This window comes from Cavia porcellus, unplaced genomic scaffold, assembly GCF_034190915.1.
Source record: "Cavia porcellus strain 051 isolate PalLab524CR breed Dunkin Hartley unplaced genomic scaffold, mCavPor4.1 scaffold_9, whole genome shotgun sequence".
NCBI classification, from domain to species: domain Eukaryota; kingdom Metazoa; phylum Chordata; class Mammalia; order Rodentia; family Caviidae; genus Cavia; species Cavia porcellus.
The window spans coordinates 76,712,975-76,730,533 of record NW_026947492.1 but is presented as its reverse complement, the minus strand read 5'-3'; the positions used below and the strand labels follow the sequence as shown (position 1 = coordinate 76,730,533).

The 17,559-nt window shown below is 50.7% G+C and overlaps 1 protein-coding gene and 1 long non-coding RNA gene across 8 annotated transcripts in view; one reads left to right on the top strand and one right to left on the bottom strand.

The window, feature by feature from the left end:
• Positions 1 to 17,175, bottom strand: part of Mpped2 (metallophosphoesterase domain containing 2) — a 152,120-nt gene extending 134,945 nt beyond the window's left edge. The window contains exons 1-2 of one of the 7 annotated variants that reach the window (XM_023562754.2): positions 17,155 to 17,175; positions 11,043 to 11,282 (exon numbers count right to left, since the gene is read on the bottom strand). In XM_023562754.2, the coding sequence (XP_023418522.1) occupies positions 11,043 to 11,170 (128 nt within the window). In that variant the 5' untranslated portion in view covers positions 11,171 to 11,282; positions 17,155 to 17,175. Of the gene's footprint in view, positions 1 to 11,042; positions 11,283 to 11,436; positions 12,876 to 13,560; positions 13,580 to 14,940; positions 15,095 to 16,406; positions 16,563 to 16,894; positions 17,038 to 17,154 lie in introns of those variants that run through there. The other 6 variants (XM_005001275.4, XM_005001272.4, XM_005001274.4 and 3 more) reach the window with 6 other exon arrangements.
• LOC106026423 (uncharacterized) lies at positions 14,948 to 15,635 on the top strand. The gene is made up of 2 exons (XR_001200062.2): positions 14,948 to 15,086; positions 15,274 to 15,635. It is a non-coding gene; the product is annotated as an uncharacterized LOC106026423 (long non-coding RNA).
• Positions 17,176 to 17,559: the final 384 nt, after the last annotated feature.

Below are 17,559 nucleotides of genomic sequence, written 5' to 3'. Positions count from 1 at the left end.
GTGGGGAGACAGCACCCAGGGAGGACAGTCACATCCTTCTGAGCCTCCAGGTCAAGCTGAGGCCCTAGACCAGCCTGTAGCTGCCCCAGCTCTCCACACTCCTCCTAAACAAAACAACAATACAGCTGGGGACAGCAGCACACACTTGTAAATCCCAGCACTCCGAAGGCTGAGGATCACCACAAGGCAGACGCCAACCTGGCTACAGGGTGAGATCCTGTCTCAAGACAAATAATTAAAGACAGCAATTCAGGAGCCCCCTCCAAAACCGCCGTCTCATGCACCTTACCCTCCACATCAATGCCAAGCCGGACGGTGCTGAGGACCTCGGGAAAAACATCAGTGGATGGGGCACCAAGGCTGGTGCCAGCTGCTGCCAAGGGTCTGGCTGGCCGGGTGCTGTCTACACCGGCCATCAAAACCTCGCTATCACCTTGCTCTTCTCAAAGGAACTAGCTTTGTGAACCCCAGTGAGGCTCACCCAGAGGCCAGCCTTATGGCGAGAGCCTGGCTCCTGAGCCCCACTCTGACTACATGGTTCAGGCTGAAGAGTCTCACATTTCAGACTCCAGCCGGGGGACCTGAGTGCCTCAGACTTTTAATAGCTCCTAAAAAATTCAAAGTGTTAAGTCCTTTTCCCAGCTCCCCGTCACCCGGAAGGTGCTTTTGCCCAGTTCCCACTCTCTGGCCTTGATCTCTTATTCTCACATCAAATAGTTACCCAGCCACTCATCCACTCCATTCCATGCTCCTTTTTAGTCTCAAAATGTGGTTGTCACCTGTGATCTACAGGACGGGGCACGCACCCACCCGACCTGGTTTGGGAAACGCCTCGAGAGAAGGAATAACAAGCTGAGGAAAGCAGAGCATTTGAAAACGAGGCCTATTCCAGGGACGATGCCATGTCTAGATGCCTCTGGACCCTCACAGGCTCCCCAGGTCCGAGCAAAGGCAGTGGCCCGTCCCAGGGACCACAGCGAGCTGAGACACTTGTATGCGAAGCCTGTGGCCAGGCCATCCCGGGTTAACAGGGACAGTGGAAATCATCAGGGGACATCCAAACCCCAAAGTCTCCTGGACAAGAACATAATAGACAGACACCCTAAGTGGCAGGAAGTGAGCTCTGCCAGTGGCAAACACAGGTTGCCACTGGAGCTGCCTGATGCAAACCACGGGGCCAAACACAATTCTGAACACAGACAGCATCCATACCTTTCGACCGGTCTCACCCAGCACCAGAATCCACAAAAGGCAACCTTCATAAGTGCCAGGGTCCAAGCTGGACGATAAGACCTCCTTTTGAAGGAAACTGCAAAGGACCACTTGGGGTTAGGGACAGGCCATCTGGAGGAAGCTTTCTCCGTAACTTCTCCGATGACGTCACTCTGTTCTATGTTTAACTGTGTCCAGATTTCTGTTAGCAGCAACCTCTGCACTGCGCCCTTCTCTCTCTGTCTCTCTGTCTCTCTGTCTCTCTATGTCCCTATGTCTCTATTTCTCTGTCTCTCTCTATGTCTGTCTCTGTCTCTATCTCTCTGTGTTTGTCTGTCTCTCTCTGTGTCTGTGTGTGTGTGTGTGTGTGTGTGTGTGTGTGTGTGTGTCTCTCGGTCTCTCTCTGCCTCTGTGTCTCTCTGTCTTTCCCTCCCTGTCTCTCTTTTGTTTTGCACTTTGCTGCCTAGGGTCCCACACCTCTGCAAACAGCTGCGTGTTTATAGTGTGATGCTCCCTCCCTGCAGAGAGGCAGGGCCAGCTGACGTGCACTAATGGCCAAAGCCTCATTTTCATTCCACACTTGACAAAATAAACACCTCATAAACGCAGGTGAGCAGGGGCCCCTTCTACCCAGCCACACTGCCTTAACAGCCTTGGGAGAGAGTGGCTGACGCCAGAGCCCAGCACAGGCGCGCCACCGCAGAGCCCCAAGTGCAGAGTTCCAGTCTTTCTTCCCCACAGGGACCCCTCACCAGCACAGACTGGGCCCCTTTGTGCCAGGCCTGGTGGAAGCACGGACTCGCGGGGTGCCTCTCTGGAAAAGCACAGCCCCTCCACTGCCCTGAGTTCCCAAAAGGTCCTTTTCTTTTTCTTCCTCCTCCTTGTCCGCAGAAAACAGAGCTCCACTTACACACTGCAGAAAATATTTCAAAACATCACCCCTCCCTCGTTTTTTCCTCCTCAAAAGGCAGAATTTATGGTAACAGATAATTAACAACAAATGACAACCAATCTGAGCACTCAGGGTCCCCATTTGGCTGCCAGGATGATGGGATCAAATTCCAAGATAAATAGTGGAGCATGCTGAGAGCCATTAACATGGTGCTGGGTAGAGACGGATATCTGGGGACCAAGGAGGGGATCCGGGCATCTTGGTAGGGACAACAGCCTCTCATGGGGCTCTGTCTCCCTCCTGAACTCTCCAGGACTGGGGAGGAACCAAGCCAGAACTAGGCTGACACTGCAGGACACTGGTGCTCAGCTGGGCCCTGCCACTTAGAGAAGACGCCTCCAGACTCCAATCAAGCGAGGAGAATCATGAGCCAGCACCCTTCATGGGTGCCCACCTATTGCCCTGGTCTTCCCACAGTCACCCCCACCCTGTCTCTTTTTCTCTAAGTTTGTGGGACCCAAATAGGTATCAGGGCCACCAGCTGTGCCCACAGTGTGGGTTTGGGGACAAGTGGAAACCAGTTAACCCAGGCAAGTCAGAATGCGTGTGTACATATGGTCAGTCTCCTCCAGCAGCAGATGGCCAACGTGGGAAATCCCAGCTTCAAATATTCTTGTATTTCTCCAAGGCCAGCTCATAGCTTGCTGTTTGTCAAATGCATTTTTTTTAAAAAAATCATGAAATCCAAATCCGAAGAGCTGAATTAGATAGATAGGCCTAAAAGCAACAACAACAAAACTGCTCTCCCTGCCCTTCTGAACACTGGACTCACTGGTACATGGGGTCATTTTGTGTGGCCCCAAAAGTCCCAGGCATGCGATTCATCTGCTGTCCTGGTTGGTGAACACTGACCCTGTCCTGTGTCACAGCCAAGGCCGGGAACATCAGGAAAGCCAGAGTGATGTGTGGCCTCGTGCAGGTGACTGCCAGCTCTCCTCCCCTTCATGGGTGCCTGCTTCCCCACGTTTATCCTCCATGCAAAACAAAGCTTCTCCCCATTCCATGCCCTGCCTGCACGGGCCCACTCATGGTTCTGTGACTATGGAAAGGGGATCACTCACGAACGCCAGAAGCTGACCCCTCATCACTCTGGCTACTGGACTGCACACAGCCCCGGCAGGGTCCACGGCTGTGTCTGGGTCCACACACAGTCACCTTTTCACCGTAACCTGCATGGTGCAGGACAAGGAGTCTCCCTCAGCCCCTTTTATAGGCACTAATTCCATTTCCGGGACTTTCGCCCTCATAAACAACTCACTCTCCAGGGACCCACACTTCTCACTGCCATCACCCTAGAGGTTAAAATTTCAGCAGAATAATTTTGAGGGGACGCAAATACCCAGGCCACAGTGCTACCCAGGTGGGACCAGTACGTAAGAGTATAAAATACCATGATTAAATGCAAAGTGTTAGGAGCAAGAGATATGATTCTTGTGATTTAGAAAGAACAGATTAGTAAATTTCTGTGGTTATCTCTGCAGTAGTACTAAAGCAAAGCAAGATGAAACATAACTTTAAAATTACCAAAGCTCATGACTTAAATAGAGCTGGTTAAATATGCACATCATAGCAAAAGCCTGACTCTTTCAGGAAATGAGGGAGGGGTGCTGGGGCTGCAGAGCTGGGGAAAGGCATTATTTTTTCTTGATTTCAACTGTAAGTCTTCATTCCAAGAATATTTTACACTAAGTGTACAATATATAAAAAGCTTTGAATGTCGGGTGATGGCACAGATGCCTAAAGCCAAGCAGAAGTAAGCTGTGTCTTAGCCAATCAGTGTAGATGTCAAAGAAGCTCACCGCAGATGGAAAAGCACTGTCTCACCCAAGACTCCCCACTTCTCTGCAGCCTCGGTGGGTCCGCGTGCAGTTGGCGTTAGGAGACTCCCACAATCCTTTATAGAGGCCAAAACCAACCAAAAGCTCCGTACGGATCTGCAGTTCTCTCAGAATTGCAAACTCAACACCGTCAGGTCTTAAAAACACATCTGTCTGTCTGCTCTCCGGTGATGTTCACCCTTCCTTTTTTTTTTAAGCTTCAACAGCTTTAACGCATAATACAAAACTGTGCCACAAATGTAAAACAATGAGAGAACCTTGTATTTTTGATTTGTGGTAAAGAAAAAGAACAGTGGAAAATTTGCAAAAATGCATTTTCTTGTATGCATATACTTTACCCTTTCACAGAGACATAAGGGGAAGGAAACTCATCCTCAAAGCAAAAATATGCAGAGGCAAATACCACAAGGACCAATAATCCTCTGTGCAGTCAGGATTTCCACACAGGCAAGATCTCCAAGTGCACTTTTTACATTTAAAAGAAATACTTTAAAAAGAAAAAGACTAAGACGGTGGTCTGTAACAGTGAAGCAGTCTGCTCCATACTGATTCTGAAATAACAGCCCAGCCACACAAGGATTGTTACTGAGCATCTAGCTTCCGAGAGGCTATTAAATCTAAAAGGAAAAGACACAGGAAGAAGAGAGCTAAGGAAATACCAAGAAGAAAGCAAAACACGCAGGGCTCCGGGCTCCCAAGCTCCGCTGAGCATCTCGGTTTTGGGAACAGCGCTACCCAGAGAAGGGTTGTCACACAGGAAGGGTAGGTCGAGAGGCACCAGCATTGCTTTTATGGCTTAAAATCTCATCTTCGTAAGCTGTGAGATCTCTGAATTAAAAGTGGATCTGTCTCAAATGCACTCTACCTATTGCAGTATTTCTTTTTTAGTTTTTCTTGCCATTTTATGAAGACATCTCCGTGAGAGGGGGTGAAAGTAAAAGTGTACAACACCAGGAAGGCTGCCCCCCCACCAGGAGAGCTGGCCGCGGCTAAGAGAGTCCAGCGTATCCCTCCGCCGACCACCCTCACCCTTCCTCTTGCATCATCTTCACCCCCACAAAAGTAAGGAACTACTTCAGAACTCAGGATCCAGACACAACCCAGTAGGCAGGATTTGCTCTATTTGTCAAAATTCTTTACACTCCTTGGGAGTCAAGTAGCCAAAAGACAAAACCAAAACAAAACAAAATACGCTATCCAGTTATACAACACACAGCTAGGTTTCTGAGAACAAACCCATATGGACAAAACACCTAATTTTAGATTGCCTTCTTAATGCTCCGATGCAAACAAAGAAATCCACAGAACAGAAAAAAGTCAGCTCTGAGAGGAAACCCAACTGTCACGGACCACAGGATGGTACCCTCAGGGGGTGCCTAGGAAAAAGAACTTATTTTTAAAAAGAAAGGAAAGAGGAATAGAAAAATACCCTGTGTTTATACATGAGTGCTGCCTGAAAGGGCCATTCAGTGTCTCCAAGACAAATTTCAAATTGAAAACATTAAAAAAAATTATGGCTCCACTAATGTGCAGACCAGTGATAAATCTGTAATGAGAATGAGAAAGTGGTTTACCAAGAGAGAAGTGTGTGTTTAGAATGTTTTTTCCAAACAGCTAATGCAGCCTAGCTCTGTAGCAAAGGGCACATCTCTTCCTTGTTGGGAAAGTGACGTCTTCCGGAGCCCAAACATTCATTTGTTCACTGAGATTATTCTGCTCGTATAAAAGCAAAAGGTCCTTTTTCTCCTCCACATCCACATGAGATCTCACTGACCCATTCTCCCCCTATGGAAACCCACGGATGATGTGAGTTTGTGTGCTGAATTTTAAACACACAGAAGCAAAGCTAAGAAACAGGAGAAATTCTGGACTGGCAGAACAAGAAAGGATGATGTTGTGGAACGTCAGCTCCAATTGCTGGGCAGAAACTCAGAACTGAGAGGCCAAACTTGCTAAAGATGACACAGTACTGAGTGACCAGAAGAGGTCTAGAATCTAGGTTGGGTGGGCCATGTCAAAGGGGTCTTCTGCTGTAGCTCCTGGCCTACTGATCCTGTCTCCTCTGCTGGCTTCTAAACATGGATCCTGAAGATGTAAAAATATCCTGAAGATACTTTGGGTATAGCATATAAAATAAAAAGTGAAAAGTCATTACTCAACATTATCTTCCCAAAAACTGATTCCCAAGTTTGCTCCCTAAATATTTACCAGTAATAAAAATATGTATAAAAAGTAATAGAACTTTGTGATCAAGGTATCACTATATATACAGTGGCAGTATATATAGTAACAGGTCACAAAGTTCTTTCCACAATTCTGCTCTCTTCTGTAAACTCTTCTGTTATTTTTTCAACTAAGGATCCCTAATACAGACTTGAAACAAACAACTACTTCCTATCACATTCAGAACAAATCCAAGATTAGACAAACTCACAGGAACTCTTCAGCAGTTCAGCAGGAAATGACCGCAAGGGACCCTAAGTGACCATTTGTAGTTAATGCTGTCTGAGCAGCAGCGATGGATAACAATGCACAAGACACCAGCTGGATTTGGATTTTCCCGGCCTTTCACAGCCAAGCAGTATAGACAGGGGCTGTCAATCAGGCCTGGTTATTACCATCAACCCTGGATGCATCTCTTAACCCATGGAGGTGTGGGGTCAGGGCCAGCTTAACTGGAATAAGGCCAGTGAAGTCCTTTCCTTAGCATGACTAGCGTCACCGAGGGACCAGAGGCAGGTGAGACCTTCCCACATTGTTATGGTCACAACAGTCACCAAAGCAGGACACCTGCCAACCCTGCCACCCCAAAGGCCCACCTAGAGAAGTCTACATGGACCTGGGCTGGCACACGAGGTTACATGTACCAGAGGCTTACATTCCACTAGTTTTCCAAATGGGTGGAGACAGCTTAGAATTTTAGGAAAACTTGACATCCATAAAACAACCACTAAGCATGACCCTAAACTCAGAGCAGAGACCAAGTGCTCTGCTGAGAACGCCATAAACAACTCTGCCTCACCCCTTCCACCTGAGCCTCACCACAGCCTCTGGAGTGGGCATCACTGTCATAGACCCTGCCTTACAGATGGGGAAGACCCAGAGCAGTGAGGACATCGCCCATGGGCGATGACCCAGTCAGGGAGCCACAGTGCCTGGGCTTCACATGGGAACGCAGTGCTATTGGGTTGGTGACCACTGTGTCACACAGCACCCTAAACCAGAGCTTGCGCTTCCTCGGAGGGACTCTAGGGTGTTTGCCACCAAACGAACAGGCACGGACAGCGGTGCACTGAAAATGAATTTGATTCCAACTTCCTCCCAGCCGGTCCTTAAAGAAAAGGGCAAAGAGTGACCTCAACATGGTAACCGAGGGGCTGCTCCTGCACACAACTGTCAAGGCTAAAACTGGAAGCACAGGGTGCCCTATTAGCAGACTTCTGCCATGCTTCAGTAGGCCTCAGATCATTAAAAAAGTATAAAATCTCATGGCGCCTTCAGACCCGGCCTGGCTCTCTCAGCCCCTCCTCACATCCTCATTAAAATTACGGAAGAATTTCCCAACCTTCTGCTTAGCAAGATGAAGGGCTGCATGACGGTGAAGCCTGGCTAATCATTGAGTTCCAGGCACACCTATTACAGGAACCAAGGCTGGGAGAAGGGGACACAAACCCCAGGTTAAACTGTGATCGGTCAACTCCAGCTGTGCTCTAATTTTGTTCTCCAGAGTCATCTGGGATTGCTATCTCAACAATATGAAAAATGAAACAAATTTCCCTGGGTCACAAGCAGATTCAAGGCAATGGCTCCTCTCAAGCCTGGTCTTAATCTTGTCAGAACTTCAAGATAAAATGAAATAAAACCTCTTAAAATGAGATGAAATGTTAGCTCCGAAATCAACAATAAGCTTTATGCAGATGGAGATAGTCGTTTTTATCTTTGTTTTCCTCCACAGCAACACCTTGTACATAAGCTGTCTTAACTGCAATCTTAGAGACTCAAGCGGGAAAGATCTTTCGCTGTCATTTGGTGTGGATAAACTGTCATATGTATGGATAAACTGAGGTTCAGAGATGGGAAGCAAACTGCCCAGAGTTGCAAAACTGAGTCAGGACCCACTGAGTTAAATGGGAAGGACCCGTTCCCTAATTCAGATGAGGAAACATCTCCCATCACCACTGTTCTGTAGAAAGGAAACCTTGGGACCAGTGCAAGGTCCAGGACTTTAATCAAATCCAGGTGATGTCACAGGGTAGCACAGATCTCATGCAGAGGTAGAAAAGGAAAATGGATATTTTAAGAATTTTGTGAAAAATAAATGAGCAACCATTCAAGTAGAAAAGACAAAACACTTATAGGGAGAAGAGCAAAGCTCTTCTATGATATCTTGAAAGGTATAGAAAAACTGAAGAAATTTTAGACTAAATATTTAGTAGAGATTTTCCAGCCAATTTATGCTTCTATCTAGACTAAGGGTAATGATTTTGAATTACTAAGCAGGAACATAGCATCACTGCGTTCAAGCAAACTACCAGAGCGGCTACTACTGGCTGGCCACAGGGCCAAATCCTAAGGCCTACAAAGTAACAGCCACCCTTGGCGAGCAAAGCCAACGCCAAGGAAAGATGGGCCAGCTCCCTAACACTCAGCTGCCACAACATGGCACCAGACCCCAGAGAAAATCTCCGAGTGTCTGCCGCAGCTTCCCACCCCATGTCCAGTAGATCGACAGATCAATGCATCAGTCTTCACAGTATCCCTAGGCACCAGCAGCCTACTCAGAAGAACAAGCATTGCTGCAGGGATTAAGTGTGTCGGACAGTGATCAGACAAGGATCAATAGATCAGACAGACAGACGGACAGACAGGAAAAGGTAATGATGGCAAGTGGGAGAACTGGGCGGGCGTTATCAATTTGGACTGGGGCGGAGAGGGAGTGAGGCATCCTGTGAGCACAGGAGCCCGAGTTTGCTGTGACAAGCAAAGGAAGGCACACAGCTGGGTGGGACACAGTGGCAGAGATGTGGGCCAAGGTGCGCACAGACGCCGGGGCCAATCTGTGAGCAATGCCCAGGGCTGGGGATGAAGGCCAAAGGCTCCCCAAGCCAGCTGGGGGACAGCCCTCCACTCCAGCCTGGAGCCCGATAAAAGGGCTACACACAGCTGTCTAGTTTGCCATCGCTAATCGCATTTTTCAAGCCCTTTTCTTTTTCAAATAGGGTGCAATTTCATTCTCTGGATTCTCCACGGCTGATGAAAGCAGATGGGTTCTAAGTTGCATGATTTCTACAGTGTCTCTGCCGCTCCAGCTCAGCAGCCAGACCTCACAGCCAAGGACAGCTGGATAGATGTGTGCAGACCTGAGGGCTCCGCCAAGCTTCCCAGCACTCGTTTTGCAAGAAATCATTTGCAAAACATCATTTCTTTGTCCTGGTTGGACACAGGATCCACAGAGTTCCTTGCGGTCTCTAAACATGAAACTTAAGCAGCAAAACTGGATCAAAAGTACCCTAAAGTACACTGTGTCCAAGTTTCACCACGTTTGAAGAAAAACAAATGCATGGAAGTACTATAGAAAGATCTGAAATGAGCACACGCGTATTGTTCAGGAAGGCTAATTTAGCAAAAACAAATCTTATTCACCTGAAAAAAAAACAAGTTTGCCTTACAGTCAGATTAGCCATGCTTCAGAATCTGGAGTGCTCCAGTTTGAAGTACAAGAATTCTTTGAAACAGGTTAGCACTTGCCATTTGCAAAAATATCTCTTGCTCTTCTTTTCTTTCCCTGTTCTTTCCTTCTTTCTCTCTTCCTTCCTTCGCTCCCTCCCTCTCTCCTTTCTTCTCCCTTCCTCCCTGTTTTCATTTCTTTCAAGCATGCTGCTTCAGGTTTCCACTCTGCAGCAATCTCCCCGTGAGGAGCTGAATGAATCTCTACAATATGTCTGCAAAGCCACCCCTCAGAGCTCACCCTACGTCCAGGCTGCCGAGGAGAACACCTTTCTATTGGGTTAGCCTGTCAGGCTTTGAAAGGGGATTGTCTATGTGTATGTTTGGGAGGGACAATCCTCCTATTTTTTTTAATGCCCACATAAACAATTCCTTAAAAAGGAGCTTGTGACTTGGCCATGCCCCGAGCTCAATTCTTCTGCGGAGAGTGGTAAAAACACTCCACTCTCCTTTCTATGCTGATGATACAATGGTTTTCAAAGAGGTTCAGTCCTGCTCTGAAGGACTCCCGCGCCACCTCTAAGGGTCTCACAGAGAGTCAGCACAGGCCTTGAATAAACAAGGGGGCTAGTAACCTTCGCCCCTTTCTGCCAAAGCCACACATCCTGCAGCTAGAAAGGAGCCAATATACCGCGTGGGTGCTGTGAGCCCTGGCCTCCAAGTCACTCCCATCATAGACTCCTCCATAGTTCAGATCTCTCAGGGCTGTATGCAGCGCCAGGGAGCAAGAGAAAGGTGCATTTGTGGAACCGATGGCTCTGCTGTCCTGTCCCCTCCCTCCCCTGTATTGCTGAGGCCCCCAGCCTGCACCACATGCTTCACCAGCAACAGGCAAGACAACAGATTTAGCCATATCCGAACAATTAGTCCAATTAGGCCTGCTTCCCAGCTGAAGCAAAGGGTAGGGCAGTGAGTGTGGGGAAACACTAGAGAACCGGGAGAGACGTATCTCATCAGAGGAGCAGTCAGGCGGGGTAAAGTACATGGAACTGTGGGTCAAGAAACACTGCCACAATTCACCATGTGGCATTATGGAAACACCTCACCCTTCCCGTGCCCATCTCTAAGGCTAGGGAGCCACGGAAGAAAGCCTGTCCCATCGCAGCTGAGAGAGCACCAGAAATACGGACAGCTATGCAGATGGGCAAGATTCCTCCTGGGCTGCACCTGAAGCCACACACACCCATCTGTCTCCTACGTCATCTGCTTTTCACACTCGCTGGCAGAACGCTGGGAGAGAATGGCTTGTTTTCTTAATTCCCATCTCTGTTCCCAACTGTGGTTTTGGTTCTGAGGTCACGAGCCATACTTACATGTGGACGTGGGGCGGCTGGAAGCGGCTCTGGTTGATGTTGTAGTGGGTGAAGGCCTGGGTGGGGTTTGAGCTGTACTCATCCACCGTGATGGTAACCTTGCCTTGGGAAGCAATGCCATGTGCCATCTTCCGGCATGCGCAGGTCACAGCTTCCAGGAGCAAACGAGGGGAGCAGGCATGGTTCGCTTCAGCCACCTTCTGAATCCAAGGTTCCACTCATCAATACTGCCGTGCCTTTCTACAAGAAAGAAGACACAGCTGTGGGTTCATGTGTACACACAGAACATGAGAAAGATGGTTCTAAGAGGCATCAGTGGGACTAAGGGGGTGCAAAATAACCACTGAGATATGTTACGTGCAATGCAGACCCCAGTGTGAATATAATCACGTACCACAGACTAAAAACTGCAAAAAGTCTTTGACATCTAGACATAAACTTGGCTCTAGAAACATCTGCCCTGGAGTGGCTGCTTCGTGGACACAGCTGCTCCCGGCTCTCTTCCCCACACATGCTGTGGACTGGCCATTCCACTCTCTGCGGTGTGACTGGGCGCTGGCAAATCGTCTCCCAGCCGTTCGAATTCAGATTTCCTCTTTAATTATAATTATGGCACTTAACGTGAATTACGGAAGGGGCAAACCCACAGTTGCCATGGCATCTGGCTATAAACGGCTTGTGCTCAGAGAGAAGACTCTTCCAAACTCTCCCTGCTAATTGGAACGTTTGGTTTTTGTAAAGTTGGTTTCAGTTATCCCTTTGAAATCTTCATGTTTAAGAGACCTGTGTAACACATGACAAATGTAAGCAAGAAAACATAATGCTGCACTTACATCAGATACCTGAGCGGAGCTAATACGCACCCATTACAGATGACTTTCATTTTCCTGAGAAGTTCCCCAAACACGCAAGGCCTTAAATCATATGCATTTGTCTCTGGCTAAGAATTCTATGGTCAAGCGAACTTCCTGCTAAGTGTAGTCTTTAAATGTGTCAGTCATGTGTCACGGAAAAGTCCACAGCATCTAGGACTAGACTACCAGTCCAGTGGGCCAGTTCATTACCACTCCACTCCAGGCCCTGGCAGACAAGGCAGACAGCAACCAGGACATCTGCCACCTTGTTCTTGCTTAATTTATCTCACTAGTTTTATTTCTTTTTTCCATGAGTTCTGATTCTTTGTAAAATGTCACTATGTTAGCTGCCACACTGGGTAGAGAAAGGAAGTTGTTTGTCTCACAGTAGGTGTGCAAAGCCGGAGAAAAGTAAATCTGGGTGTGGATCTGTGTGCCGTGCTGTGCCGTGCCGTGGAGCCATGTGGTAGAGATGAACCAGAAGCAACCTTCTTGGGAACCTGACCCCACAGTCCTGCTTGAAATGCTCAGAGCACGCCTGCTATGTGCACCACTGAACCCCAAAAATCTTAGCTGCTATCACAAATAAAAATATATAGAATAAGATTAGATTTAAATTTGGCACAAAACACCTGAAATAGACAGCAAAAGGCAGATGGACCTTCTATTATTTTACAACCATAGACCCGTCTATTATTTTACAACCCAAAGCTTGCAGCACCCCGTGTGCGTGGCTTGACTAAGGGACCTCCGTCGCTGCCATCCTTCCATTATCCCGTTAGCAGAGCAGGCTCCTATGTAATGCAGCCAGCCTGCATTCCTCGGGTACATGGGCACCACTGAAAGATTAGTCCCTGGTGCTCTGGCATTAGGATCAGAGCAGTTCTGGGTTCTCTTGCCTTTCCAGGCTTTCTGAGAGGTAATACTCCTCAAGCCCAATCCATGGACAGCCAGGCCAGTAGGATTAACTAAATTAAAATCCTTCCCAGCTTCTCCGATGTAAAATATCCATAAGAACTGCTTACAAATCATAATGCAGCAGTTTTCATACCAAGTTTGCAGCTGTTTCCTTAATTTCCACCACAATTATATTTTACTGTTGTTTTGCATAACAGTAAAACACAACACCTGCTTCAAATTGCAGTCCTGTTCTGAGTACTGTAATTCTCTTTTGAGACACAAAGTACCGAGACAGTACTGAAGCGCAAAACTGCATAATTGCGTGGCGCTGAAAAGTAAATACAAATGAAAACATCTTCCTGTTATAGAAATGACTATCATTAGAAAGAGCATTCGCCATCAAAGCACAAGGGGGGGAATATGCATTTTTCAGTCTGCAAGAACGTAGTGTTTGCATAAATTAGAACAGTGCATAAAAATCACTTGGCGATTCTGATGCTCCTTCCATCAATGTCTATTGTGTGAAATGCAGAACCTTCAGAAGAAAGGAATCCAAACTCAGGTCTAGACCCAAGCACAGGCCTCACTGTGTCAGACTGCACCCAGAGCTGCAGAGTTTAGAGGTTCTGGGGTAAACCCACTCAGAACCATGTGGCTTAGAAATCGAGGGTGCAGACTTGGTGTTTAAACATCTCTCAATGACTTGAGGGAGCCAGCAGCACACACTCCCCAGTGCTCCTGCCAGAAGCCAAGGGGAAACAGACCTGAGACAGGGAGAGTCCATACTCCTATGTGTCCTCTCTGTCCCCAGCAGGACGTCCAGGCCTCTAGGAAGACGAACCCAGCACCCCCACATCAGCAGCCCAGGGCCCATGACTCCAAAGGCCTAGGCAGGCAGCAGCTCCTCATCTGAATTCATCTTCAGCGTGGCCCCTTTCAAATGTTTTATCCAAACAGTGCACCTGCCGCGCCTGTCTCCTTTAATCTGGAACCCTTTGAAGAAAATGTCAGACTGAGGCAGAGAGCTTCAAAACTTTCACAGCATCTTTACAGAAAAGTCAAGAAAAGGCTGCTTTCTTAAAATGCTCTGTCGCCTCCACCCACATCTCCAAATGAACCTGTCCTAAAGGATATTAAGCACCAACACAGGACGAATTGGCTTTTTTTTTTTAACTGTTAGAGACAGAGGTCGATGAGCAAAATCATCTCTCTTAAACTGAGAACTGGGAAAAGCCTCAAAGCAAACAGGAAGACACTGCCTAAAACTATCAAGAGATGGCCTCGCCTTGCTGCCCACTTTTAGGCAATAAAACTGTCCAAATGACCATATTTCACCGCCTCCTGCCCTCTTCACACTGATGTTAATGTTTCATCCACAGCGTAGGAGAGCAGTTTTCTCTTTCAACTTTTCACTTCCTAGTTCAACACATTTGCCCCACGAAAACAAAGGCATCCACTCCAGAGCACCAAAGCTTCAAACAGGGATTGATCCTGGCAAACACCGTGCTGGTGTTAAGTTTAATTTGCTTTTTAAAAATGTCATGTGAGCGCATTTTGCATTTCCTAGACAGCAGTTACCATCCTGTCTCTTAGACTGCACAACTGGAAATGTCCTTTCCTGGGGATCCACTGGGAAACCCTCTTCACATGCGGCTGCAAGGCAAGGATTAAATCTGAAGAATTAAATAACAGTCTCCGCCTCTTAGATACCAGAAGTCCAATTTTCCCAAAGTTTCAAGGCCACAATTCACGACCTCTCCGCCTGGAACCCTGTCTGGCAAAGGCTACAGGAAAGGTGCCTGCGATCTCCTTGGTAGAGCAAGGAGGCTCAGTTTATCCCTGGCCCTAAGCATATCCTGCGTCCCCAGCCTGCGTCTCCAGCGTGCTGTGCTGGGACTTTGGAACTCGCCTGACTGTTCTAACTTGGCCACACTTCGTTGTCTCCTCCCTCTGCCTCGCACCCTCAGCGCTGTCCTAGCTCACGCCCCTACTTTCATGCCCACTAGCAGCTCCCCATCCTGGGCGCTCCAGCCCTACCCACGCGCCCTCCCCCACCGCGCCTCCGCCAGAGTTTTTGGAGGGTGCAGACACGAAGACCCACGTGCCTCTCCGTGCTCAGGGCGCCCCCCTACACACACACTTACACCTGAACTTGTCCCCAGCACTGCGCACACGGGGCTGTCGCATCCTTTCCAGAGGGAGGGAGAGCAGGAGTTTGCTCCCGCGCCTGGCAAGAAGTGGAGTCTATATAGGGTGGGGCGGGGAGCGAAGAATTCTCCACTTTGGATTGGTTTGTTTGTTTTAAATCTGGGGTGGGCAACTGGAGGGGCTTCAGCTATTGCATACACACGCACATGCACATGCATGCACATGCACGCACATGCACGCACATGAACACATATGCACACAGCACATTCGCCCTGCCCTCCAGGCTGCGCTGCCTGCTCCGGGCCACAGCTCCCTCTTCCTTCCTGCAGCGCCAGCTCGCCTTCCTCCCCCAGTCCGCGTTGGTTGCCACCGCTTCGCCTCCGCTGTTGCCCTAGCCGCCACGGCTGCTTGCACTGTCGGCGCGGGGCTGGCCGCCGGTCCGTGGGTCGCCTGTCCTCTCTTCGCCCCGGTCTGCTGGACGAAAGCGGGCGAAGGCTGCAACCCGGACACCTCGGGGACGTCGCTGTCCTCAGTCCCGGGCACACAGAGACCTGACCCGCATCGCGCACAGAGCAGCGCGGAGCCAGGGCGGATGAGGGGACCCGGCCGGCGAGTGCAGGGGTGCGGAGCTCGGTGCTACCTTCTTTGGAAATCTTTTCTTCCACTTAAAGTTTTCTTTTTTCCGTCCTGACCTGTTTGTGTTCGTGGGTTTGCAGCACAAATCAATTGCACATTTTCGGGACCCGCATTCGGACCGGATCCAGGGTGTAGGGGGAGGGGGTGCTACAAATGCGCCCCGCGGGCGTCTCCGCCGTCGCTCCCGCGGCGGCGCCCGCCCTCCCAGCTTCGCCGAGGTCCGCACCTCCTAGGCCGCGCAGCCCGAGCCTGCGCCGCACGGACAGCACTGCTCCGCGCCAGCTGCCCCAACTCCGGCCTCCGCGGGGCGCGATCGCGCGACCGCCGCGACTTTGCAGGGTCGCCGGGTCGTCGCGCGTGCAGCCCGGGCAGTGTGGCCGGGTCGCGGGGAGGAGGAGCCCGGCGGCGCCTGGGTGGCCGCGGAGACCCGGATAGGAGGAAGGAGCCCGCTGTGGCCCGGGTGGCCGCGGGCGCAGCCCCAGCACAAAGCTGCGCGAGTCTAGGCGGCCGCCGCACCGGGCCAGAGACACAATGCACCGGCCTAGGCCGAGCGCGGGGCGCACGCACGACCCCGGACCCGCAGGTCCCCACTCGGGCCAGAGGCGACACCCGGGCGGCGGCGGCGCGCGGAGGTGGGGACCCCGGAGGTCGGGGGCGGCCGAGGCCGGGGAGGGGGCAACACAGGGTGCGGAGGGAGGCAGCTCCACAGCAGGATCCGCGCGCGCTCGGGGCGCACGACCCGCCCTCCCGATCCCGCGCGCGACGGCCGGGTCCCCGCGGCCCAGCCCCGCCGGCAGCCGCTTTGTGCGACCCCCTCCCCCGTTACCTTTCCGGGCGCGCGGTCGCCGAGCTTCAGCGCCCTGGGTGCGGGCGGCCCATCCCGAGCCGCGGGGGCGCGCGGGCCAGAACCTGCGACCCCGAGGTCCCGCCGCGCGCTGGGCGGGGGCGCGGAGGGCGGGGACCGGGACCCGAGCAGCCGCGATCCGGGCGGAGGAAGAGAGCGAGGGGCGAGAGGAGGCGCGAGGGCGCGGCGGGCGGAGGGAGCGCGGCGTGCAGTGACAGGGACAGCCACTGGGGTCAAGGAGCACGCTCCGGGCGCCCCCGCACCCCGATCGCGGCCGCCAGAGCCCTGGGCCGCGAGGTGCGCGCGGCGAGGGCAGCGAGGGCGAGGCTGAAACCACGGGGTCAGGCGGGTGCGCGAGGCCGAGCCCAAGTTCACCTCGGTGCGCGATCGGCGTGGGGAGCCACTGAGCGCGGGGAGGGTGGGCCGTGGAGCCCTAGGATCGAGACCCTCCCCCGAAATGAGCCACTCACCCAGGCCCCCACCCAGCGACCTGCAGGGCACGGTTGAAGGCCCTGGCGCTGCTCCAGGGCGCAGAGCTCGCTGGGGGCGGGGGCGGGGACGGAGGGGCACTGACTCCGACTGAGGAGGGGACCCCGGCTCCCCTCCTATCTGCGGAGCGGGGCTGCCTCTGTGCCCCTTCCCAGAGCCTTTCATCGCGGCAGACGCGCGCGCACACACACACTCACACACTCACACACACACACACACACACACACACACACACACTCACCTCTTTCTGCAGTGTTGTTCTTGAGAAAGAAAAGGCCAACCCGGATGATTTTTTTTTTCTTTTTTCTTTCTTTCTTTCTTTTTTTTTTTTTTTTTTTTTTTTTACCTCTATGAATTAAGAAGGGTTCTGGAGAGAAGGTGAGGAGAAGCAAGGATTTTAATGGTGTCCATGCTTCTTACCACCAAAAGATGAGCACCTCAAAACATTTTAAACATCGAAGTTATTCCAGGGTTCTCTGCTACTTTGGAATATGGAAGGAAAGGCTTTCAGAATTGTGTGCCTCCATCCGGGAGAGAAAGAGCCGCTGGGATGCCGCAGGATGGGAACCAGGGAGAGGAGGCTTTTACCAAACTTGGCTGGAAGGGTCACCTGGGAAAGACTTGGTGGTCCTGTGATATTCCTGCC